At 38.6% G+C, this 25,040-nt stretch overlaps 1 protein-coding gene across 2 annotated transcripts in view; it reads right to left on the bottom strand.

The window, feature by feature from the left end:
• GXYLT1 (glucoside xylosyltransferase 1) overlaps positions 1-15,529 on the bottom strand; it is a 52,188-nt gene extending 36,659 nt beyond the window's left edge. The window contains exons 1-2 of one of the 2 annotated variants that reach the window (XM_047065941.1): positions 15,305-15,529; positions 6,083-6,175 (exon numbers count right to left, since the gene is read on the bottom strand). In XM_047065941.1, coding sequence (XP_046921897.1) covers positions 6,083-6,175; positions 15,305-15,525 — 314 coding nt within the window. In that variant the 5' untranslated portion in view covers positions 15,526-15,529. The remainder of the gene's footprint in view (positions 1-6,082; positions 6,176-15,304) is intronic. The other variant, XM_047065943.1, reaches the window with a different exon arrangement.
• Between the last annotated feature and the right edge of the window lie 9,511 nt (positions 15,530-25,040).

Consider the following 25,040-nt stretch of genomic DNA (forward strand, 5'->3'; position numbering starts at 1 on the left):
CTATCTCACTCATGATCTCACTCTGTCTCTATCAAAAAATGAATAAATATTAAAAAAAATTGAAAGTAAAAAGTTTACTAATCGAAGTAAAAAGTTCAGAGGGGAAATCAGAAAAAAAAAGTTAATACTTAAAGAACATGTGGGGCATCTGGGTGGCTCAGTAGGTTGAGCATCAGACCTCAGCAGAGGTCATGATCTCATGGTTTGTGAGTTCGAATTCTGCATTAGGCTGTCCGCATAGAGCCCACTTAGGATCCTCTATCCCCTTCTCTCTCTCTGCCCCTCCCCAACTCGTTCTCTCAAAAATAAATAAACATTTTAAGAAAACCACTATCTTAGATGATAAATTCTAATACAAACACTGTTAACAGATTTCTAAAACGTGGGAGTAGACTTATTTTAAGTAACATTTCTGCTATGAAAAGAACCATAATAATTTTTTTTTCTTTTTTTAAATTTGGACAACACAAAAAGCTTTCAAGGTTGTTCTTCCAACCTATAAAGGGAACAATGTATAATAATATTTATACCAAGAATTAACATTACAATGAAGTATGTAAAGTCAAATAAATTAAATTTCTGATAACTATTTCCTCAAAGTAAAAAGTAACTGCTATGAAACATCTTTAAAAACTTGCTCTTGAGGGGTGCCTGGGTGGCTCAGTCAGTTAAGCGTCCAACTCTTGATTTCAGTTCAGGACAAGATCTCCCGGTTCGTTGAGATCAAGCCCCAAATCAGGCTCCACACTGACAGCATGGAGCCTGCATGGGATTCTCTCTCTCGCCCTCCTCTGCTCTCTCTCTCTCTCTCTCAAAATAATATTAAAAACAAAAACAAAAACTTGCAGTTGAACAAAATGGAAAACTGTTTAGAAACACTAATGTCAATTTCCTTAATGTATAGCTTAAAAGTTTCTCTTCTATTAAAAAAAGTGAATTATCATACTAGTAGTAACTTTTTTTTTTAATGTTTAATTTTGAGAGACAGAGAGAGACAGAGTATGAGCAGGGGAGGGGCAGAGAGAGGGAGACACACAATCTGAAGCAGGCTCCAGGCTCTGAGCTGTCAGCACAGAGCCCGATGCAGGCCTGAACCATGAGATCATGAACCATGGCTCATGAACCATGAGATCATGACCTAGGCCGAAGTCCGATGCTTAACCAACTGAGCCACCCAGGTGCCCCAATAAATAACTACTTTAAAGAATTATATATAATCACTTTTGAAACAAAATATAATGCTTCAAAAAATCTTCAGGGTTTTACATATAGCATAAAAAAGAAAATCTAAAAATTTAACATGAAATTTAAGTATTAATTGCTAAAATATAATTTAAATAATCTGTACAAATATGGCTCCTAAAACTAGCATGGCCCACTCAAAGTAATACAAATAACAAAATTCATTTGTAACCATGGATTCCATAAGTTGAAAATCAATTTCCACCATAAAAATTAAGTATTTTAAAAGCTCAAGACACAAAAAAATTAGTACAATAAAACAGATTCTTTAATAATACTAAAATTAAGAGATTGCTTAGGGATGTCTGGCTGGCTCAGTAGGTAGAACATGCAACTCTTGATCTTGGGGTTGTGAGTTCAAGACCCACGTTCGGCCTAGAGGTATTTTAAAAAAAAAGGGGAGGGGGAGATAACTTAAGGAAATAACTAAAATAAAAAATGAAACTAGGAAGATATTTGTAATCAGTGGCAAAAGCAGCCTAAGAGATCATAAAATAAGCATTAAAAATGTAAGAGGTAAATATCAATACAGGAAGTATATACAACAAAAGATTAGAAAGCTAAACAAATATGGAAATATGTTCAACAAATAACAAAACATAAATCAGTAACAATCTATCATTTTACTCTAATAAATGGTAAAATTATGGGGCGCCTGGGTGGCTCAGTTGGTTAAGCTTCCATCTTGAGCTCAGGTCATGATCTCATGGTTTGGGAGTTCGAGCCCTGCATCAGGATCTCTGCTGTCAGCACAGAACCCGCTTTGGATCCTCTGTTCTCCCCTCTCCTTCTGCCCCTCCTGTGCATGCACCCTCTCTCCCTCAAAAATAAATAAACATTTTTTAAAAATAGTAAAATTATAACTCCCAATGGTGTCATGGTGACACCAGTATATTCACAAAATGCTGGTGCAGGCTTAAATCCATAATTTCTAGAACACAATTAAGTAATATAATTCATTCTCTTTAATGAATATTTGAACTTCTTTCATGTGCTAGATACTGGGGATAAGCAAGAAAGCCACAGTCCTGCCCTCACACAATTTATAGCCTATTGCAAAATGAGAACTTTAAAGGAGTTAATCAGAAAGCATGGTAACTGTTTAAACAGAAAAAAAAAATCAAGATTGCTAAGGAAGCTCACTATACCAACATCAAAGTTAGGGTGGAAGTGCTAGGGAAAATCACCAGTTATTTACTGGTTGCCAAGCACCTTGCTCAGTTGGGGCTTAAATGATGAACACCACGTGGTATCTATATGCAGAGTCAACAGTCTGGAAGTGAAGATTCACAACCACAACAGATGCGAAAGTACAGTAACAAAGAGGATACCGAGAAGGGAGAAGCAGTAGGTGGGAAGGGAAACTGTTGTATAACAAGTGATGAGCACGATAATTAAGGGAATAGGAAGCAAGAGGCTGTCAGGAGCAACAGGGTGAAAGGAGACCTGTAGAAGAGTCTGTGGACTGTGTGGACTGACATGAAGAAAGTCAGTCATAAACCAGGATACAAGACACAGATGAGGGAAGGTGTGAGAAGCCAGATCATGAACTCAGGTTTGAACAAGAGAGTCTGAGGCATCCAAATCAGCAAGGCAAAAATGACCAAACTGCAGCTGGAAACAATTCTGGTGCTCAGAAAAGATTATCCTGTGACTATCCACGGAGTGAGGAAGGAAAAGAGCAGAATCTTAAGGAACATCAATGTGGAGGAGTCAGGACAGGGAGAGGAGTCCAGAAGCCGAGACCCTGGTCTTGACAGAGACTGAGAGTTGAAAGCAACAGGAAGTGGTAACCAGTATCCAAGGGACAAAAAAATGTAAGACTGGGCCCCAGATGAACAATTCAGATGTCAGGGAGGCTTCATGGTCAGTGTTGGGGGGATCATCAGGTAGCCAGTGCTGCTGAGGCAGATTGAGGGGTGAAGTTTTTATGTTGTTGTTTAAGGACATAAAATCACTACATACTCTTCAAAGAAGTCTTGCTGGTGAAGAGAAACAGAGTAAACAAAGAATGCTTTAAGGAAAAAAGGACTGAGCACAAGCTGTTGCAGAAATGTTGTGTTTGGTTTTGTTTCAAGAACAGAAGAGACAGGAGAGGCATGAGCATGCTGACGAGCTGCTGTGTCACATTCAGTTGGTCAGGAAATAACTTAGTAGATATGAATTACTAAAAGCCAGTGCACATCAAAAGCGATTTTTCTTTTTTATGTTATTTTATGTTCACTGTGTAAATGAATTGGGAGGAAATAATCCCCCAGATAAGCTTTGACCAAAATAAAAATATAAAGAATTCCAAAGGGGAAAGTTGGGACAGGCCTGTAAAGAAAACAGTGTCAGCTAAGGGCCCACTGGTGCCTGGTAAATTTACATGTGGACCTAAGGTTGGCAGTAATGGGGAATTTCAAAGAAGTTTTACCAAATGGGCAGACAAGCTCTGAGAGTCAGGCAAAAACAAAGTGTTACTTAGAGTAAATACTGAAATGTACGGTGAGAACAATATGGAAATTATATGGCAGCTTGGCTTGTCCTGCATGTTCAAATAGAGTAAATGTGAGGGATCCTAAGTTCTAAGTAAGAAACTAAATTTCAGGGGCGCCTGGGTGGCTCAGTCGGCTGAGTGTCAGACTCTTGATTAAAGCTCAGGTCATGGGGCACCTGCGTGGCTCAGTCGGTTGAGCGTCCTACTTCGGCTCAGGTCATGATCTCACAGTTCGTGAGTTCAAGCCCCACGTCGGGCTCTCTGCTGATAGCTAAGAGCCTGGAGCCTGCTTCGGATTCTGTGTCCCCCTTTCTCTGCCCCTAACCGCTCTTGCTGTGTCTCTCAAAGATGAAAAACATTAAAAAAAAAAAAAAAAAAAAAAAAAGTAAAGCTCAGGTCATAATCCCAGGGTCCTGGGATTGAGCCCTGCATCAGCCTCTACGCAGAGCATGAAGCCTGCTTGCGATTCTCCGTCTCTGTCTGCCCCTTCCCATCCCATGCACTCTCTTTCTCTCTCAAATAAAAATTTTTTAAAAAGAAACTAAGTTTGAGAAATTTTACCCAATGATTTGATATATAAAATAAAATGGGTAAAGATCTAAGAGCATTAGGAAAATGAGTTGAAGAAGCCAAAAGAGGAGTAATAAGGCTCCAGGATTCAGACTAGATCAACTTCCCTGGTGTACTCTTGCTGTCAGTGGAGGAGGAGGGAAGATTATTACTCATGTTGTAACTTACAAAAGGACCTGGGTTGTGTAAATCAGGGTATACAGAAGTTTTCTAGCTCACCCAGCTTCCAGAGTGAGCAGATTTATGTCATAAGTCAAGATAGCAAAGTCGTGGGGGTCAGTACTCCATTCATTAGCAAATTTTTATAAGATTGAAAAATATGGAGCTCCAATTCTCTAAAATTATGAACAAGGTGAAGGGTGATATTATCTTTAGTTTTTTAATGTTTATTTATTTATTTTTGAGAGAGAGAGGCAGAGAGAGAGGGAGACAGAAAATCCGAAGCAGGCACAGAGCCTGATGCGGGGCTTGAACTCACGATGGTGAGGTCATGACCTGAGCCAAAAGCAAGAGTCAGATGCTTAACCAACTGAGCCACCCAGGCACTCCAATATCATCTTTCAAAAGTTAGTTTTTAAAAGTTTTAATAATCTGATTTGACTGACTCATATTAGAATTTCAATCACCCACTCTTTTCCATAGCAAGGAGATGTAATTAAAATAATGGATTTCAGTGATTCCTTCCTGGTTGTTCATGGAATGTATAATGTATTAGGAATACAAGAATATAAAAATATATATTACTAATATATACTAAGAATGCAGTTCTTCCCACCTAGAATACTTTGCCTCCTGTCCTGAGCCTGGCTAACTTCCATGTTCCTCATGCAATCGCTCCCAACAGGAAGCTTTCCCTGATGCATTAAGATGATCCCACCTGATGAGTCACCCATTTCTCCCATTATCACAGCTATAACATGTCAACCCTTTATCTTAATCTCAGGTTTACTAGCGTGAAGCTCCTGTCAGAATGCAAGCTCCAGGAGGATGGAGCCACATTAATTAAATTCAGAGTCTCGTTCTTACTACCTGGCACCGTGCCTAGCAAATAGTATGAGTAGAATTAAAATTTAAATGAATCATAAAGACAATAAAAACAGGTGGATCACAAAGAAATTTTACTGTTAGTAAGGGCATCTCAGGCTCCTGCCTCAGTGTCTCCTGGGGAGACAGCCCATTCCTATCAACACTTCTTTCACTAACAGAGCAGAATCTAAGGCCTTCATCATCCAGAGACAGGCACAAAGCCAAACTACTCTGACAAACTACATTGACAAACATGCAAGGTCAATAAACAATGTCATATCAAAACTTACTCCTTCATTAAACATTTATTTTTATCCTCTCATTCGTCAATATTCAATCTTTTTGCTAATAACCAATGTAATCCTTCCCTAGTTGTCCCCATCCACCTACAAAAGGTTTTTTCAGCATACCATCTTTAAAGTAGAAAAATGTCATATATATGGCTGTAAATGTCAATGGAAGTCTATCTTTATCACCTGTTTAATACTTTTGTCACCCAGTTACCTAAAATTAGATCACAAGTGCTCCTTAGAACACCTAAAAAAAAGTTAGAGCATTTTATACACAGTATGTACTAAAAATGAGTGATAACAACTACAAAGTAGGGAAAATAGAAAACCCAAACAGAATATGAATTATTTGCTTATATGACAATATTAGATTACAGGAAAAGAAACATTTTTATGTCCTATTACAGTAAAAAATTTACTATGTACTACCTAATCTTACCTACACTGATCTACCAATTAAATATTAGATGCCTACCTAAAAGCCGCTTCCCAAAAGCAGTTCATTCCACAAACATCAGAGGGCAGCATCCAATAGGGATTCCAGTAACACAGAGAGAAATCTTTACACCTAACAGAGTAAGACAGAAATAAAGTCCTATGTGAGTATTTCGATTTAAAACTAACAAGGAATTTACTTAAAAACACAGTAACTTACTGTTCTATTTTACAGCAACAAAACTGCAAATCCAATTTTGCAAATTCATTATGGCTAAAGTAACTTGAGGAGTTTGGAAATTTCTCCCTTACTCAGGTACCATTATTTTAAAAAGGACTTTAAAACTTTTAGGTAGAATACATTGCAGACTGAAAAACCATTCCTTATCAGGAACACTCCTAACATATTAAAATCCCCTCCTCAGATAACAGAAAATATGGGAATACTCCTAAAATTTTCATTTGTGTACTACACAAGATCCCCCCAGAATAAAATCCTTTTCAGCTAAACAAAATATTTGCTTATCCTGAAGCCAAATTAAAATGCCACAGAGACAGAAAGGGAAGAGAGGATCTTTGAAGGCTTTTAAATTAATCTTCAATTCAAGTTAGTTATATGGTGTTTTAAACTGAAAAAATAAGAAATCACGCTGGAAGTGGCACCTGGGTGGCTCAGTCGGTTAATCGTCTGACTCTTGATTTCAGTTCAGGTCATGATGTCATGATTCATGGGATCAAGCCCTGCATCAGGCTCTGCACTGACAGCACGGAGCCTGCTAGGGATTCTGTCTCTCCTTCTCTCTCTGCCCCTCCCCCTCTCTCCCTCTCAAAATAAATAAATAACCATTAAAAAAAAAATCAAGCTGACATCCATGGCTCAGTTTCATTATCTATATCATCTTCGTTCTGCTATATTACACAAGCTAAACTGAAGTTATAAGTACAGTCTTTCTGCTTAGACTGCAGGTCAGAGCTAAACAACAACAGCTACAACACCACACATTACAAAAAGTATGTTTTTTTTTTATTGTTACTCTTTTCCAAAACAATAGTTTCATTTGAAATTCACTGCAATGTGAGGCCTGCGTACTAAAGCAAGTATGAGATCAGGGTGAGTCTCTAAACCAGGTCATTTCATGCCGCCTCACCATGTAACTTTGTTTTCTATCGCTATAAATTCAATTATAGGTTACTGTCTTTACAGCAAAAGATGAAATTTCAGTTTGCAAAGATCTCTGATCACACCTCTCACAAATGCCAACAGTCTAGGGCAGGGGATCTCAAACCCAGGCCCCACCCAGAGAGCCCCATACCAGACCCATTAAATCAGAATATCTGAGAACAGGGTGGGGCACAGATAGTTTTTAAAATGCCGCCTCAATAATTCTGCATACTCCTGCATAAAAACCTCCAGTTGGAATTTTAAAATCAATGGAAAAAAATTACATTGTAATTTGGTTTACCTTTACAGAGACACCATTTTCAAGCCCAACATATCTTAATTTAAAAGGCTGCAAAAGCAGGAAATAAAAGAAAAAAGAAAATATATGCAGACCAATAAAACCCACGAACGTCTGTCCCCTCCCAGGAACAGTTATGTATTTTTTAAGTCTTGCCTTTCCATATGAGACACAGGCTCAGTGGTGGTGTTAACAACAGAGTTCTTTTCAGAGTCAAGTGCTTTCACATCCACTTAAGCCTCACAACAAACTTGTTCAAACAGATCTCTCCATCTTTCAGAAACAGGCATTATCACTGCTTTCTTTAAACAAATCCACAATTTACTTAGACTCAACACCTACAGTGCACCTTTGTTTCAGGAAGGACATAACCAATCTGGCTATTCCATGTCCTCCTGTTAAACCTTACAAGAGTAGAAAATGGAAATGAAAAATGGAAATGGAAAATTAAGTCTCAAGAAAAATAACTCCCCAATTAAATTCTTCCATAAAAATTATCCACTGAAATTATGTAATAATACCATTTTCTGCCTCCAGTTGCACTCTTCAACCTCTGAGACCTAGGCAACCACAATATCTATCTTTGGTCTCTATAGATGTGCCTGTTATGAATATTTCATGTACATGAAATCATACAATATGTGGTCTCTCAAGTTTGACTTCTTTCAGTCTGACTCGAATATTTTCAAGGCTCATCTACTATAGCATTTATCAGTACACTTCAATACTTTTTATGCCCTAATAATGGATGGATATGCCACATTTTGTTTAGTCATTCATCAGTTTATAGACATTTGGGTTGTTTTCCATCTTTTGGCTCTTACAAATAATGATGCTATAAACATTCACTTACAATTTTTCTCTGAACATATGTCTTCAATTCTCTTGCATATATACCTACAAGGGGAATTGCTAGATCATGTAATCACTCTAAAGTAATTAATGCAGATGAAACTGCAGGGAAAATTATCAAGTTTTAGGTAAGTTTCTTGACCATAACTCAATGTCTGAAAACACAGTTTAGGGATATCTTCCTGTCTTTCTTAAATAGAAATATAAAAATATGCACTAGGGAGTATACATGCCTCTTACTATTTAAAAAAAATCATAAAACACTAATGTGCTACTGGCAAGAGGTAGCATAATTTAATGTTTCTTATTTCTCAAACTTACATTCTCTCACTTATGAAAAAATAGTCAAAGATTAAAATAGAGAGTAGAAACTAATTACGTACCAGCAACTGTTATTACAAGCAAAAATTAGAAAAAAACAACTAATATGGAGACAGATAGCAACTGTACTTTAGGCCACAAAAAAATAATATTAAAAAATACTGGGAAAGAAAAGGTAGTTATCCATGTCCTAATTATTAGCTGCTTTTGCTTTTATTCCTTAAAATTATTGAAAATGAAATATCAGAAATACAGTTCAATTTTCAAAGAGGTAATTCAACTGAATAATTTTAATGGGGCAAAACTGTTAAGTTGAATTAAGTGGGTATGTCTTCAGTAAACAGTGACATCCAAAATCAATGAAGTCCATAAAAGCAAATCTCCTTCACTGTAGAATAAGTTGAAATAAACTTTACTATGACTCCTCCTCAAATTTCATACAGTGTAATGTTTCTAGTTCCAGGTGGCTTGTCTCCAAAGCGATGAAAGGGTAGCACAAGGGATCTTTGTGGTAATAACACAGTCCAGTATCCTGACTGTGTGGGTGGTTACACAAATTTACATATGTGATAAAACTGCATGAAACTACACATACATACACGAACACCTGTAAAACTGGCGATATCTGAATATAGTCTATGGGCTGTACAATGTCAATTTCTGGGGTTACAATATTGTACTATATTGAAACACATATATTCCAGTTGTATTAGTATTGTACTATGCTCACAGAGATTAAGATCCCACTATTAGGGGAAATGGAGTGACTGATACAAGGGTATCTCTGCAATTTCCTGTGAAATAATATTTATTTTAAAAGTTAAAAAATAGAGGCGCCTGGGTGGGTCAGTTGGTTGAGTGTTTGGCTTCAGCTCAGGTCATGATCTCACAATTTGTGGGTTCAAGCTCCGCATCGGGCTCTGTGCTGACAGCTTAGAGCCTGAAGCCTGCTTCAAATTCTGTGTCTCTCTCTCTGCTCCTCCCCTGCTCATGCTCTGTCTCTCTCTCTCCTTCAAAAATAAATAAAAACATTTAAAAAAATGTTTTTTAAATAAAAAAGATCAAAAACAAAATTCCCCAAAATTTCAGTACTTGAAGAGCTGAGACATTTCATGCTTGGGATTAAGCAGAGCATTTAATTAATTATATAATACTCTCCACAGTAACAGTTCTCAAACTTGAAGTTTCCTTAAATCTAGTAAGAGAAGGTCTTCTATAATTTTAAACTGGAAAAGGTATTTTTCATTTCAAAATGTCCATGATAGTCTTGAGGCTTTAGTGAAAACCATGTACACCTTACAGTCAGGGATAAGTTTGGGCATATCCAGCAAAAGAATGTGGAAGTCTGAACGAAATACTGTGAGCCACCCATGAAATTTCAAGGCACAGATACCTGCTCTGGGACTGTGGCAAGAGAAACAGAGATGCTCGTGACCACATTAGAGGAGACCATTCCCATGATACTGACAAATCAGCATTACTTGAAGATCAGTGCCTGGGTCACTCATTTTCAACTAAAAATTGCCTCCAGACAACAATGTCTAGCTACATCAGGTCTTTATCTCAAATCTCTAATTTCATGAATACTCAATGTGAAAAGGACTGCTTATATACAAATGGCAATGAACAATTACTTACCCATTTCAAAAGTAGGTTAGCTTCCCATTGTACCCAACCCCCTCCTGGGGGGGTGGGGGGGACTGGGTTAAGGATTTAAATTTTTTTTTAATTTATTTGAGAGAGAGAGAGAGAGAGTGCGTGCGAGCACATGAGCTCTCAGAGGGGTGGGGTGGGGGGAAGAGAGAGAGAGAGAGAGAGAGAGAGAGAGAGGGAGGGAGAGGGAAAGAGAATTTTAAACAGGCTCCACGCTTAGTGTGGAGCCCCACGCAGGGCTCAGTCCCACAGTGCTGGGATCATGATCTAAACTGAAATCAAGAGTTAGACGATCAACTGAGCGTTTCAATCCACCCCTGGATTAAAAGATTTAATTATTATAGGACACTGGGTGGCTTAGTCGGTTGAGCATCAGACTTCAGCTGAGGTCATGATCTCACAGTTCATGGGTTCGAGACCCATGTCTGGCTTTGCACTGACAGCACAGAGCCTGCTTCGGATTCTCCCTCTCCTTCTCTCTCTGCCCCTCCCCTGCTCATGCTCGCTCCCTCTCTCTCAAAAATAAACATTTTAACAAATTTAAATGTTAAAAAAAGGGGGGGAAACTCCCCAGTAGAAAGTTTTTCTATGCATGACAAAAATGAAAATGATAAAGAACTGCCAATTTGAATACACAGAAATGCCAATACACTGAAAAACAGGTTAAGTCAATATGTGGGGGGAAGTATTTCCAACAGGAACAACACAGATAATAACCTTAATGTGTTAAAACAGGATTCCTAAATCAAAAAGTACACATTTTTTGTTGTTAGACTAATCAGTTTCCCCTCCAAAAGCACAGACCATTATTTTAATTAATTACTAGTCAGGTTTGTGCTAAGCACTTCACAGCCATGTGAAGTACAATCGCCAATGAACTAAAACACAAGTGCAACGTACTGCTTTTATACAAGATGAAGGTGGCTTTAGTAAGTAATTTGTTTTACTATTCACTGTCTGAACTCCTCTCTTCAAAAATGACTGCAGAGAAGAAGGAAAAAAAATTCTGTACTAAAAATAGAGGGTCAAACCATTCTCAGCTAAATTAGTGGTTCTTAATATTTGGTTTTATAACAATAACCTGGGGCACATATCTAAAATACAGATTCCCAGACCCCACTAACGGGTATTCTGGTTTACACAGGTCTGGACTGGGGCCTGAGGACAGGATTTTTCCCAGAAGTCAGAAAAAAAATTTTTTTAATGATTAAAATTTAAATGATTGAGGGGCACCTAGGTGGCTCAGTCAGTTAAGCATCTGACTTGGTTTTGGCTCAGGTCATGATCTCGCTGCAATCGAGCCCTGTGTCAGGCTCTGAGCTGAGCATGGAGCTTGCCTGGATTCTCTCTCTTCCTCTCTCTCCCCCTCCCCTGCTCTCACACTCTCGTTCTCTCTCAAAATAAATTAATAAACATTAAAAAGGAAAATGGATTCTATTCTTAAAAAAAATTTTAAATGACTGAAACCATTAGCATATTAGGTACGGTTTTACTGTGCCAGGTACCATACTCAGTAACCTATTCCAACTACTTCATTTCAATTCTCACAAACAATCCAGTATCACAGATTCTCTTATCTCTAATCTAACTGATGAGGAAATGTATTCGAGGTTCATACAGCTAAGCATGTGGCAACGCTGGAGTCTGGCTCCAAAGCCCTAAAGATGCTTAGTATATCCTACTAGTATTCACAAGACCCAGCAAAAATGAGAACTCGATGGCCTAACCAAATCTGAAAGAGTGAGGGGACTATATACCAACAGAATGACGGGTCCAGAAATGGTTCTCACTCAAATGTTTGCTAGTTTTTTGATTCCCCCCCCCTCACACCACCACACAGACACAATAAGAGGAGATCTTGATGATCACCCTCAAGACTTATCAGTGAAATGTGAGAATTTAATCACTCTGAGTAAAGTCACAAAATAGGCTAATCCCCTCTACGGAAGTCCTGATGTCTGATAATAATAACGGCTTTACATTGAATACCTTAGCAAGAGTCCGTCAGTGTCGAACAGCTTGAGAGAGTTTCTCTATGTGGCAGAGCCTCTGCCTAGCCAACATTCCCCTCTTGTAAGACCACACTCATCTCCAACACCACTCACGTTATCCTGTCCACCACAAGGATGTGCAAATGACACAGACCCTGAGAATCCAAGATCCCCATCCTAGACAACACTGACTTGTCCCTGGATGGACATGTGATACAAACAAATCCAGAGCCTTTTCCTAGAAATCGCCAGAAAATCTAAAGCCTCTTCCTGGAAATTTTTGAAATTCCTAGAATTTTGAAATTTCCTAGAAAATCCGGAGCCTTTTCCTAGAAATTTTTGAGATTTGAGAAGAAACACCCCAAAGAGTGAGCTCATGAATAAAGCCTTTCTACAGTGAAGCAAATAAGAGTCCTAGTCCTTAAGGTCCCTGGAGCTGCCCGGGCATTTCCTTTCATTTTTCCTCCTGCCAGCAACCCACGTAAGCCAATAAATAACTGTTTTGCTTAAGTTGGTTGTACTGGATTTTAATCACTGACAACTAAGGATTCTATTACAAATTAAGGTAAGTTATTACCTACATTTTACAGGTGAGAAAACTGAAATAGAGAGGTGGTCAAGGTTTCACAGCACAGAGTATGAACACAGGTTTGTCTGACTCTAAGACCTGCACATTTTCTAAATACCAAAATAATGGATTCAAACCAGATACATTAACTAATAGATTTCGCTGAAAACCTGTTCTTATCATTTCAGAAATTTTACTTGGAGAACTTGGAAGGACCCTCCCAAGTACTTTATGGTCATGGAATTTGTGCAATGAATACTCTCCATAAGATCTGAGTAGTAAAACCTACTGGATATAACCTAGACCCCATGTTTGTTGTTTTAATGTTTGTTTATTTTTGAAAGAGAACGCAAGCAGTGGAGGGGCAGAGAGAGAGGGGGACAGAGGATCCAAAGCAGGCTCTGTACTGACAGCAGAGAGCACGATTCAGGGCTGGAACTCACGAACCATGAGATCAGGACCTGAGCCTAAGTCAGACGCTCTACCTACTAAGCCATCCAGGCGCCCCTAAATCCGTATTTTAAATGAATGAGGGAAATTAATAGTTTCAGTCTTGCAGGTAAGGCTGCTTCAAAACAGTAAGACTGCAATGACAATCGAGTCCTACCAAATAAAAATGTTGCTTGCCTCACACCCCATTTTCCACTGATGAAAGACTATTCAGACTAGATTCTTATCACAGACAAACTTTACAGAAAGAGCACTGAAGGATCAAAGAATACAATTCTGGTCCAATTACTGATGCCTTCTGGACCTTGGTCAAATGATTTATACACAAGAAAAGAGGTTAAAGATGGACACTTACTCTTTATCCTGTGGTAGTCAAAAAGTTGGCCAAACTCTATGAGAAATCTTTAAAAATGTAGGAGGGCCTGGGTGGCTCAGGTCCTGATCTCGTGGTTCATGGGTTCAAGCCCCGCATCCAGCTCTGTGCCGACAGCTCAGAACCTGGAGCCTGCTTCCGATTCTGTGTCTGTCTGTCTGTCTGTCTCTCTCTCTCTCTGCCCCTCCCCCACTTGTGCTCTGTGCAGTGTCTCTCTCAAAAATAAATAAACATTAAAAAAAATTTTTTTAGATAAGTAATATCTAAAATGAAGAACCCGGATCTAAGAATTCTCCAGCCTCACGTTGGGTGTAGAGACTGTCCAATTTCATACAGTGTTTTGATTAAAATGTTGCTTCCTTACAATTCTACCCAATACAGAAATAATTTTAAGTGCTTCACAATCACATAATAGACCATGAACAGCTTTTCATGAGCCTCATTTTTCATGAGCTCACTCAGGTCGTCACTCACTGCCTCTCCCACACCTGACTGGAAGCCGTTCTGCTTTTATGAATAGTCAGGAATTAGCCAGACTGTAATCAAATCATTGGGTACAAAACATGACAATCCTGCTTTCCCATGCTGCTCCTCTGCCCAAACGTCCTTTCATTTTGAAAGGGGCCATCAACTCTCAGAAGAATGTTAAACAGCCTGCAGCAGACCTGCACTCCTTCGTCTCACCAACCCTGTGCTTTCCCGTATCAAAGCAGCCTTTGCCTCTTATTAAGGGAGCACTGAGTCCTTCCCAGATTCCCAGAGAGGTGCTCACAAATAAAGAAGCCTATTTTTCAAGGAAGTGCAAACGCTCAGATTTTGTTAAGCATTCATAGTGCGTCGCATTCTTTCTTCCTTTAAATCTCACGGTGATTCCAACTCTGGCAGTGATTTGTGCAAATCCACGTAAGTCACTATGCCTCTTTTTAAACACCGATTTTTAGAGAAAGATATCCCATCCCACAAAACACGTGAGCATGTTAAGCATCGCTGATTTTTCTTAACTGGCTGTAAGTTTCAGAACAGACCGATTGCTTCCTAAAGAAAAATTCAAACTACGCATAAAAGCTCTGTCCAGATTTCACTGACTAATGAAAATATAGGCGTTAACACACAAAAATTGGACGCCCCATTCAAGAGAAGGGGAAAAAAATTGAACTAGGGCGCCAGCCTGATGTTTAAATATCTCAACTTGAACTCCATGGAAACAAGAGGGAATTCCCACTAGCCAAACAGCAAGAAGGCTTTTGTGGGGCACCTTTTACTTTCAAAGAATTCTTTAAGGAAAAAAAAAAAAGCAACTGTCAATTAAAAGTTGAAAATTAATTTCTATCTGCTTTAAAGGCGCATAAGGAATGGGTCAGAGGGCAAACACAAAGAGCATGGGGTGCACTCCGGCGGAGCTACCCCCGGATGGAGGGGAAGTAGGGAAATGAGAGACGGGGTCACGGACGGCGGCAAAGCGGGAGGCGCGGGCCCGGGGACGGGTGGCGCGGGACTGACCGGGGAGCTGTCCGGGCCAGGCCAAGCCCCGCGTCCCCGCGCCCGCCGCTCCTCCCTTCCCGGCCTCGGCCCCCAGACCGGGAACAGCCCGTACCTGTCTGACCGGCCGGGATGCGCTGCGGGGCCCGCGCTGCCCACCCCTCTCGCACCGCCGCGTCCGCCGCCCGCGAGCCAGGAAGCCGCTGCGGCCTGCGGCTTCCCGCCACCGCCGCCCGCTCCTTCCTCCAGGGACACGGCGAGCTGGCTGAAGGCGTAGAGGAGCGAGCAGAAGCCGCAGGCCAGGCACAGCACCACGATGCGCAGGTAGCGCCGCATCGTCCCGGACCCGCGCCTCAGCCGCCTCAGCCGCCTCAGCCGCCGCGGCCGTCGCAGCCGCCGCGCCGCACCGCGCCCGCCCGGCGAACTGGAGCGAAGGGAACAGCACGGCGCAGCCGCGGCCACAAGTTCCTCCTCCGCCGCGGCCTCGCACCCGCCCCTCCTTCCTTCTTTTCCCCCCTCTCGCCCCGCCCAACCACCTTCGTCGGCGGGCTGACAACCCGCCGCTGGCCTGACCCCGCCTCCGCCGCCGTGGGCCCCTCCCAGGGGATGGTAGGGAGCTGGTAGCTGCGGGACGCGCAGGCGCAATGAGTGGGCGAGACCTTGGCGCTCTGGAGTCCCAGGGGAACACAGAAGAAATGCAGAGCAGGTAAATCCTGCCCCTGGTGGCTCCAAACCGAAGAGGAGAGGTGTGGCAAAATAAACGAGGCGCTGGAGACAGCTGACCCAAATTCAGATTACGGTTCTAACACATAGTAGTTTGTGACGTTGAGCAACTTAAAGTCTCTTGAGCATGTTTCTTCATCTCTAAAATGGAGATCATATCCTCATGATAGGGTGGTGGCACAGATTAAACTGCTTAACGCACGAAAAACGCCTTGCACCTGGAAGGCATTTATTTGATTAAGCCATTTTTCAGTTCCATCTTCCTCAGCAGGGACTTCCCCAGCCTCTAAGTTTCTTTAATACTGTACGAGCCATTTTCATCCAGATATTTAATTACGTCGTAATGCTGTTGAGTGTGCATATCCTGCCTCCCAGTGAACTTGTTATGGGCATGTTCGGCTGAGGTGCTCTCTATTGCATCTTTTTTTCACCTTCTTTACAACTCATCATTTGCGTGTCCGTAGCAATTAATATTCTCCCTAAAGGGCTTTCTCTTTAGCTTTCCATTTCTTCTCCCTCTTCTTCAGCCATATAAACACTCCATTCATTTGTTGAACATTTATAAAGCATCACTATGTGCCAAGCGCTATGCCTTGGGGTATAAAGGTATAAAGACACCTAGCTGGGCATAGGGTGGGACAGTAAATAAGTTCGTAAGTAAGTGGGACTTAAGTGTCAATAAGGGACAATGAGTAAATATGTGGGACTTATAAATATGTGTACTACTAGAATACAGACATTAGAATATAAGCCTGTAAAGGTGTGGGCAAATACAGAAAGAAGCCATCAGTTCTACTGAGGGCATGCTCAAAAGACACTTCATAGTAAAAATGGACCCAGAGTCTTGGGTGGGGTATGGGAAGGAATTGCAGGCTGAGGTATCAATGAAACAGGTTCTTGTGTCTGGGAAGCTGAGAAGTTCGATACCACCAGCTAAGTGAATGCAAGGGAGGGTATGATGAGTGATAAGACTGTTGAAGGGGCCGGGTATTTGAGTGCCTTGTTTAGTATGCCAAGAAGTTTGAACTTAATCTAGCAGAGTGGGTGAACCACTGAAGGGTTTTTAAATTAGGAAGTAACATGATCACATTTGCCTTTTAGAGAGCAGGTTCTGGCCTCAGTGTGGAAGCTGGGACAGAAATTGAGATTGGAGCCAGAAAGCAGTGCCAAAAAGTGAGGGAAAGGAAGCTGGCTTTAAACACACACACACACACACACACACACACACACACACACACACTTACACACCTCGTGGAGAAAAATCATGCTGTTAAACTGTTCAAATTGCATTTGGAGCTTTGAAGAGTTTGGCCATGAGAATCAAAGTGGGGAAATGCTGTGTAATTTAACACTAGTTCTCCATTTGGAATCCCTACACAAAACACTGCTGGCTCTGTGACCATGGAAAGGCACTAAAGAAATTTAAGCCTCAGTTTCCTCTATAAAGATGAAATTTCTTGCCTTACCTGACAAAAAAATGAAAACTAGCATGCTATCAAGATGTGTAAGTAGAATTAAAACATACACTTATTCATTCAGTAAACATTTATTGAATATATTCTACATGCCAGACAAGGGGCTAAAATGTACTGCCCTCGAAGGGATGACAGGCAAGTAAAAATGATGACAATAATAAATTAATCCTTCTACTACACCTTACAATTCTTAGAGAAATAAAGATAAACTCAACAAAGTACAAAGATGGGTCGCAAAAGCATTTGTAAGAATGGAAAATAGATTTTGAGAGAGAAAACTAAAGGTTATATTACCAAGAAACTAGAGTAAGAGCTAGTACTCAAATAGATCAAGGATGTTTAAAGAGATGCCTACCACAATTGTTCTTTATTTCAACAAAGAAACTAAATGTAGTAAAAATAAAGAATAATTTAATAACCCACAGATTGTTAAAATACTGAAATGGCAATTTTCATTCTTCAACAATTTATGGGAAGAGCATATCTGGAAGAATAATCATCCGTTTACTTGACATCAGGGTTCTGGACCATATCACACCCCTTAGGTTCCTTTTAATTCTGTAACTAAAAAGGAAATTCTGTTGAAAAAATATATAAGGCATTCCAAAATTAGTAAATATTTTTGTATTACCCACAGTCTTAACTGGCTGTCTTGGAGTATAAGGAGCTGTGTGCATGCCCTTCTGATCATTTCCAGGATTCACACATTTTTGTATATATTTTTAAATGTCTGTTTATTTTTGAGAAAGAGAGACAGACAGAATGTAAGCAGGGGAGGGGCAGAGACAGAGAGGGAGACAAAGAATCTGAAGCAGGCTCCAGGCTCTGAGCTGTCAGCACAGATGCGGGGCTCAAACTCAACAAACCAAGAGATCATGACTTGAGCCAAAGGAAGGCAGACACTTAACCGACTGAGCCACCCAGGCACACCTGCATATTTTTATATTCTTAAATTAATTTTAAATATTGAAAATGACTTAAATATTTTTGAGGTCATAACAGTTACGTATTTCTTTCATTTACTGTATGTATGTACTCCCGAGTCTACTTTTTCATCTCTAGACCACACTCTTAATTCTCTAGTGAAAGGCTGACTATATACAAATTTTTAATCGATATTCATCTTCCCTTCATCCTGTCAAAAAGTTAATTTAGGTGGGCAAAAAGAAATTTAAAAGTAGCAATATTTGTTGTTTAAATTATGGAGATAGAGACCTCTTCAATGATCTAGAAAACTCTCAGATACAGGATAATACAAATTTCAAGAATTTTATATTCAAAAGATCAATCTTGATTATTCCTACAGCTCCTAGTATATTTTGAATATATAACTGATATTTAATGTTTTTATTTTTTTCATAAATATTCTCAAAGTCACTCTATAGCAAATGTAGGGTTCTGTTCAGCATTCCCGTCCCATTTCTGTCTACCTTTTAGTATTTTTTTTTTTAAATCATTTTCCTGGGGAAAAGGTAAACTCTATATCCTTTCAGAGTAAACTTCAAAAACTTTTCTATATAACTTTACTTTATAATGATCTATGCAAAATCTGATTTAATCCTTATAACACTTATATGAATTAGATGTTATTTTCTTTTAAGAAACAAGGAACCTGGGGGCGCCTGGGTGGCGCAGTCGGTTGAGCGTCCGACTTCAGCCAGGTCACGATCTCGCGGTCCATGAGTTCGAGCCCCGCGTCAGGCTCTGGGCTGATGGCTCGGAGCCTGGAGCCTGTTTCCGATTCTGTGTCTCCCTCTCTCTCTGCCCCTCCCTCGTTCATGCTCTGTCTCTCTCTGTCCCAAAAATAAATAAAAACGTTGAAAAAAAATTTAAAAAAAAAAAAAAAGAAAAAAAAAAGAAACAAGGAACCTGAAACTTAGAGAAGTTTGTTGACCCCATCACTAATAATGAAGATCCATAATTCAAATGGAAATCTTTAAGGATCCAACACACGTTTGTTTTTTCCATTATACCATGCTGTCTCACTATGAACAAATAAATGCTAATCTGAGTGATGCAAATTAGAAGTAAAAGGAAAAAGAAAAAAAATCCATGTTATATGAAAACCCCTTAGACTGGTCTTCATTGAGATTAAAACAAAATTTACAATCTGTGAAACTCAAGTCAGATTAGGTGCAGGGCACAAAGAATCAGAAACTCAGACTAAAAGTGAAAACTACTCTCTCTTCCGGTAGGCCCCTAGTGAAATCTCATTTTCCACAGTCCATTTCCTAGAAACCTTGCTGGACTGGAGGAAGAAGTTGGAAAACAGTACTGTCAGTTTGAACAGAAAGTATTTCAGTTTAGGTATCCATTCAGACCAGTAAATGTAAGGAAAAGGTAGAACTGAGTAGGATGCAAGTGTCAAGCATTTCTCTTCATTCTCAAAAAACTCATAGGCCACATGATTCAAAAACATGGCAGTGGAAGACCAATAAATGGGGACACCTTAGCTCCTATATGATCCCTGAATTGGCTGGCATTTCCATCCACAAGGAAGGGAGAGTATGGAGGGGCTAGAGTAGGGAGGGGAGTAAGGAATATCCTATGGACCATCCCTGTAATTCTCCCTCATTCAGTCTTCAGGAACCTTCCATTCCCATTAATACAATAGATTATAATCTACTACTTTTTAAAATGATATCAGCAAAATTAAAAGCTAGATTTGTAGGGAAATTTAGTCATGAGGAAAACTGGAATTAAAACACACATGCACAAGTTCACTGAGAAGCTGCCATCAATCAAGGTCATAATTACAACAATAGCAACATCTTTTTCCTGACCCAGGTCATCAAAAGTTGAAGGCTGAAAATAATTAAGAATTCTGATACATCACAATTCAGAAGTCCAGTGCTTAGTTGAAAAATAAAATCAGAATTCTTGTTACCCATATTCCTTTCTATAAAGTAATTGCATCACTAGACAGCCCTGTTATATTTGGTTTCTTTTTTACTTTTATGTATTCTTAATAAAGTAAAAAAAAAAAAAAAGATTCTTTTTTGCTCTAATTAAGTTAAACTGTCCCTTATTTATCTTATCCTGTACTGGAAACCTACGCTTTTTAATCTTTTACTAAAGAACTACCTCTTGGTCCTAAGGCAAGATCATTTTGTTCTTCTGAGAACTCAGCCTACTTTCCTTTTTTAAAATGCTTTCATTGCCATTTTGTCCTGTAGGAGTCTTCTCCCAAATTGGTTTTACACAGTATCCCAACTCTTCTCAATCTTGCTGACTCCAAAAGTAAACACAGTCTCATTTCATTGTTGCTATTATTATAAATTAAGAGAATAGGGAAAACAATATACATTAAAAAGTCTAAATTAGTAAATCTTGGAACTCACCTTAGTTTCTGAATTCTCTTGCTAAAAGAGTTATGGAAACATGAGGATGAGATGGTAGCTTTCACTCAAACTCCCTTCTTCCAGGTAGACCAGCAGATCTAAACCCAGATGTAAGCTCAAGACCTGCCACTCCTCAGGAATTCCAATCGCAGAAGCATCCATTTCACTGGGACCTCACCCCAAAAAGTTCTCATTGGGGCTTATCTTCACATATTGAAATGAAGCAATTCTTTAACTTTTAAAAAAAAGTATTACTGTTTAGCCTTATATACAGAAGAGATGTGAGGAACTTTATACAAACACAAGGAAAAACACTAAGGTCAGAATCTAGAAAATCTGGATCAAGAGTGACATGGCAGGCGATTAGTCCTACATTCAATTAAAAGTAAGCCTAATTTGAGATTTTTCTCAGAAATGGAAGGCAATCAATAAATTATCTGCATTATCCATAAGAAAAAGGCAAATTTCCTCACGTAAATTAAAGCTTTTCCCGAAATAGGTCCGAATAAAATTTTTCGTTCAGATTCTGGGTAATGTTTCCTCATCATCTTCACAAAAAGGAACAGCAGACCTCATTCAGCTGATTACTGATTTTTAAAAATGAGTATAGAAAAAAATGATAATCTTAACATGGTTTAAAGTCTTAAACTTTGAAAATCCAAGTTGGAGTAATGAAATGGGAGCTAGAAAACTACTATTGACACCCAACATTATCAGCTGCAACTGTCAAGAGGAGATCCAAACATCTTAGTGTGGAGTCGCAGTGGATACTTAGGCCAAACTGAGTTTCCAGGGAAAAAAAAAAACAACAAACAAAAACCAAAAAACTGGCAAGCACTCCCTCTGCTACTTCTGTATCTTACATATTTTTATTGTTGCAGTAATGGCTTTGTAATTACTTATTTACAGATCCTAAGATGTGAGCTCCACATCTGTGTCCTCTTCATAACCACCCCCTGGCCCAGTGCTGGGCACACAAAATATACCCTATAAATGTTCACTGAATACGGATATAAAGACAACCTAGATCAGGAAAATACTGAAAGTATTACAATAGTAAAATAGTTACTACACTCTACAACAACTAATGTGGAAGAAAAGAAAAAAAAAAAAATGAAAAATGATTCAGAACATGAAACATGTCCCAGAGCACTGAAACCTTTCAGAGCTCTGCTTGACTTTTCCATAAAAGTACCTGGTCTTTTAAGGGCATTTCATGCACTTCAGAACTGGCCCATTCCATAAAGACAGGAATATCTGCACTGGCTAAATATAAAGGCCACATTAAAAACCTTTAAATTATCTGGGCTAGTGGGAACGTACACTCAGGAAAGTAAAGTGTTCATATAATTCAAGGTAAAACTTCTCTATGACAGCTTCTTAAAATCAACTGGTTTTGAAGAAAATGGTTTTAAAGTTACTACACATATATTGCTACCCTAGTAAATATAGCTGAAACTTTACAGATTCATTATGAAGATCACAGCATGTTTTTTAAACGTTCTCAGAGACAGACATGCTACTATTTGTTCTGCCTTCCTAGAGATTCTTCTCTATGACCACCCAGATTGTATCCCAGCACCCCATGGCCTAATTCCTATTTTTGCTGTGTTTGTTTTTCTCCTACCCCTTCCCTCATTTTTTTCCCGTTCCTATCCTTCCTTGCCTTTGATATTGCTGAGGCGTATTTTCTATTACCCTCAATAGCCAGTGAGGGCATTCTTCTCCTTCTGCTTTCACAAAATGATCGGTCACATCCTGTATTTTGTAACCTTTAGTGTCTTTTGATTCTGCTCAGCTATTTTTGTCACTGATGACTTTTCTGCACTTCAATTTTTTCTACATTGTTCCAGACAACGGAAGGTGCCTGTGGTTGAAGGCAGGGGAGGGCAGTGCCAATAAGTCAAAGTATCATTTTATGTTTATCCTTTTCCTTATACATTCACTTTTCTGTTTTCAGTTAATTTTCAAAGTACAGTACAGATGTTCCTATCAATTGCCCAATTCCTGTATCAGGTCTTTAAAAGATTCCAGAAGAGGTAATTTGCAGACCAAGCAAAAAGGAAATTAAGTGCCTCAGTGGAAACGAAAACTTCTAGACCATTTAGCATCAATGCACAGAACATGCAGAAACTACATTTTTAGGCAAAAAGGATTTTTGCCTAAAAGAAAGATAATAAATATGCTATCAACTTAGACAAGCTGAAGTTCTCTTCCTTTTTAATGTTTTCACTTTGTCTACTATCACTATAATTTTAGGAAAGCATTTAACAAAAATAAAACCTTTAAGTCAACTATTTCTACTGTGTAATACAAAAGGTTTTAAGAATATGTATTTCTGGTATGCCTCAAATTATATCTTCACTCTTAATTATATCAAAATAAGGTAATAAGCTCTGAAAAACATTCAAATTCTTTTTGTATGGAATTTGGTTAAAAGAACCCACTGCTAAAACTACAGGGTAAACCAATGAAAGAGTTTAAAATGTACACTTAGCCCAGGCTCTGAATCTTTTTGCATATTTTAACATTAGGTATGTTTGTGGAATTTGGGTCTGTTTCCTGGTTTGGAAGTGTATTTGAGGTAGGGTGAAATTAAAGCAAGTGAAGATAACTGTGATTAATGAGAGGAAAACAAAATTTCAAACTATCCAACTCAGTTCATTTGTCCTAGCTCCAAGTGCATACCAACAGAAAGTTGGCTGATCTGGGATCAGAGCAAACATCTGATGTGGAAAATTCAGTGTAACCCACAGAACACAATCCTTTTGGTCACCCAAGAGGGTGTGCAAATAATTTTTGTTACAAAGAGTATTTTTGCATTTTCGTAATGGGATTTTACCTATAAAGATAGTAAAGGCTCATTTACTGAGCAGTGTGTGTCATGTAATTAATAAGAATTTTATATGGATTGATATTTAATCGTCACAACAACTTGATGAGTTAGAATTGATTACCATTATCCCTATTTAATAGATGGGAAGAGACCTTGAGTAATTTACTCAAGCTCACTTAGGCTCTATAACAGAGATTCAAAGCATCAGACACCAGTTAGCACTCTAAATTTCCATACTATATACTCCCCACTTATATAAAAAGATGCCTATACTCCATTCTGGTAAAATTCCATTTCTGTCAGATTTTTCTGTCTTACAGTCCATTTAAAATACATCCTCAAAGTTTTTGATCATCATAAGACCCAGTGCCTCCAGAGCATAGTTTTGATTCAAAAATTAGATTTTCCCTATTACAATTATTACTTGTAATTTTTACTGTGTCTAAAATGTGAAACATTTGAAACATGTTGAAAAACAGTAATATATGACAAAAAATTTTCATGTTTTAAAAGAACATAACCAGTTAGCTGGGGGTCCATTGAAAGTATCTTATAATAAAAACAAATTTTAATTTTTCATTTAACAACACTAAAGAATGAGGTATATAAATGTTTTAATCACAGACTTTTACTGTATGCAATTAACTGTACTTCACAACTAGCATCTTACAAAAAAGACAGTCCCATTGTGCCTGGAAAAAGTACTGCAATTAAACGGAAAATTACATTACCACAAGAAACCACCAAATACACAACTGTCAGGGTCTACAGGTTGTTTTTTTTGTTTGTTTGTTTTTTGTTTTTTTTTTCTGTTCTTCAAATGCAATCATAGTGTTTTTAAGTGGTATTTTGTATCCAGGTTATGTTTTTAAGTTAATTTATATTCCAGAAGTCTCCTAGAGGTGGATACATATTAAGCAAATGGCTAAAAGAAGCAGGAGACCCTATGAGAATTTAAGAAGTACTGTGTGGTTTCTAGGCTGGATTTTTAAATACAACATGAAACACATTATTTCTTGTAAACAAAAATGCAAAATCTGTAGTCATAAAAATATTTTATTGGTAATTTTACATAATAGTAAGTGGGGCTGTAAATATTTTTTAAATTTCAGGATATTGATAAATGCATAAACTGGCAGTTGTGTCTGAAAATAGGATACTGTGATTTTCATAAAAATCATTATATTTAATAAGAGGCCAATTAAACTGATTTAAGATTAGTTATTTCCCAGGTCTGTGCAACAGTTCCCATTTCTGTATTAATTAGATTCATACTTCTATGACCCTGCACAAGTTTGGGGCAAGACAACAGTGATAAAACTATTATTAAGTTAAAGCTTTTCCAAAATTGCAGCTTTTAAAATATGTCAGGTTTCTTTTCTGTTTTTGCCAAATGTTTATAATTATTTGAACTGTAATGTTTTATTCCATACAGAAAACATACCAGTGTTCAATGACAAGAGGACTAAACCTGAA

Source organism: Lynx rufus, unplaced genomic scaffold (assembly GCF_022079265.1).
Source record: "Lynx rufus isolate CCGP_SWC_20201006 ecotype Redwood Valley unplaced genomic scaffold, mLynRuf1.p SCAF_7, whole genome shotgun sequence".
Taxonomy (NCBI): Eukaryota; Metazoa; Chordata; class Mammalia; order Carnivora; family Felidae; genus Lynx; species Lynx rufus.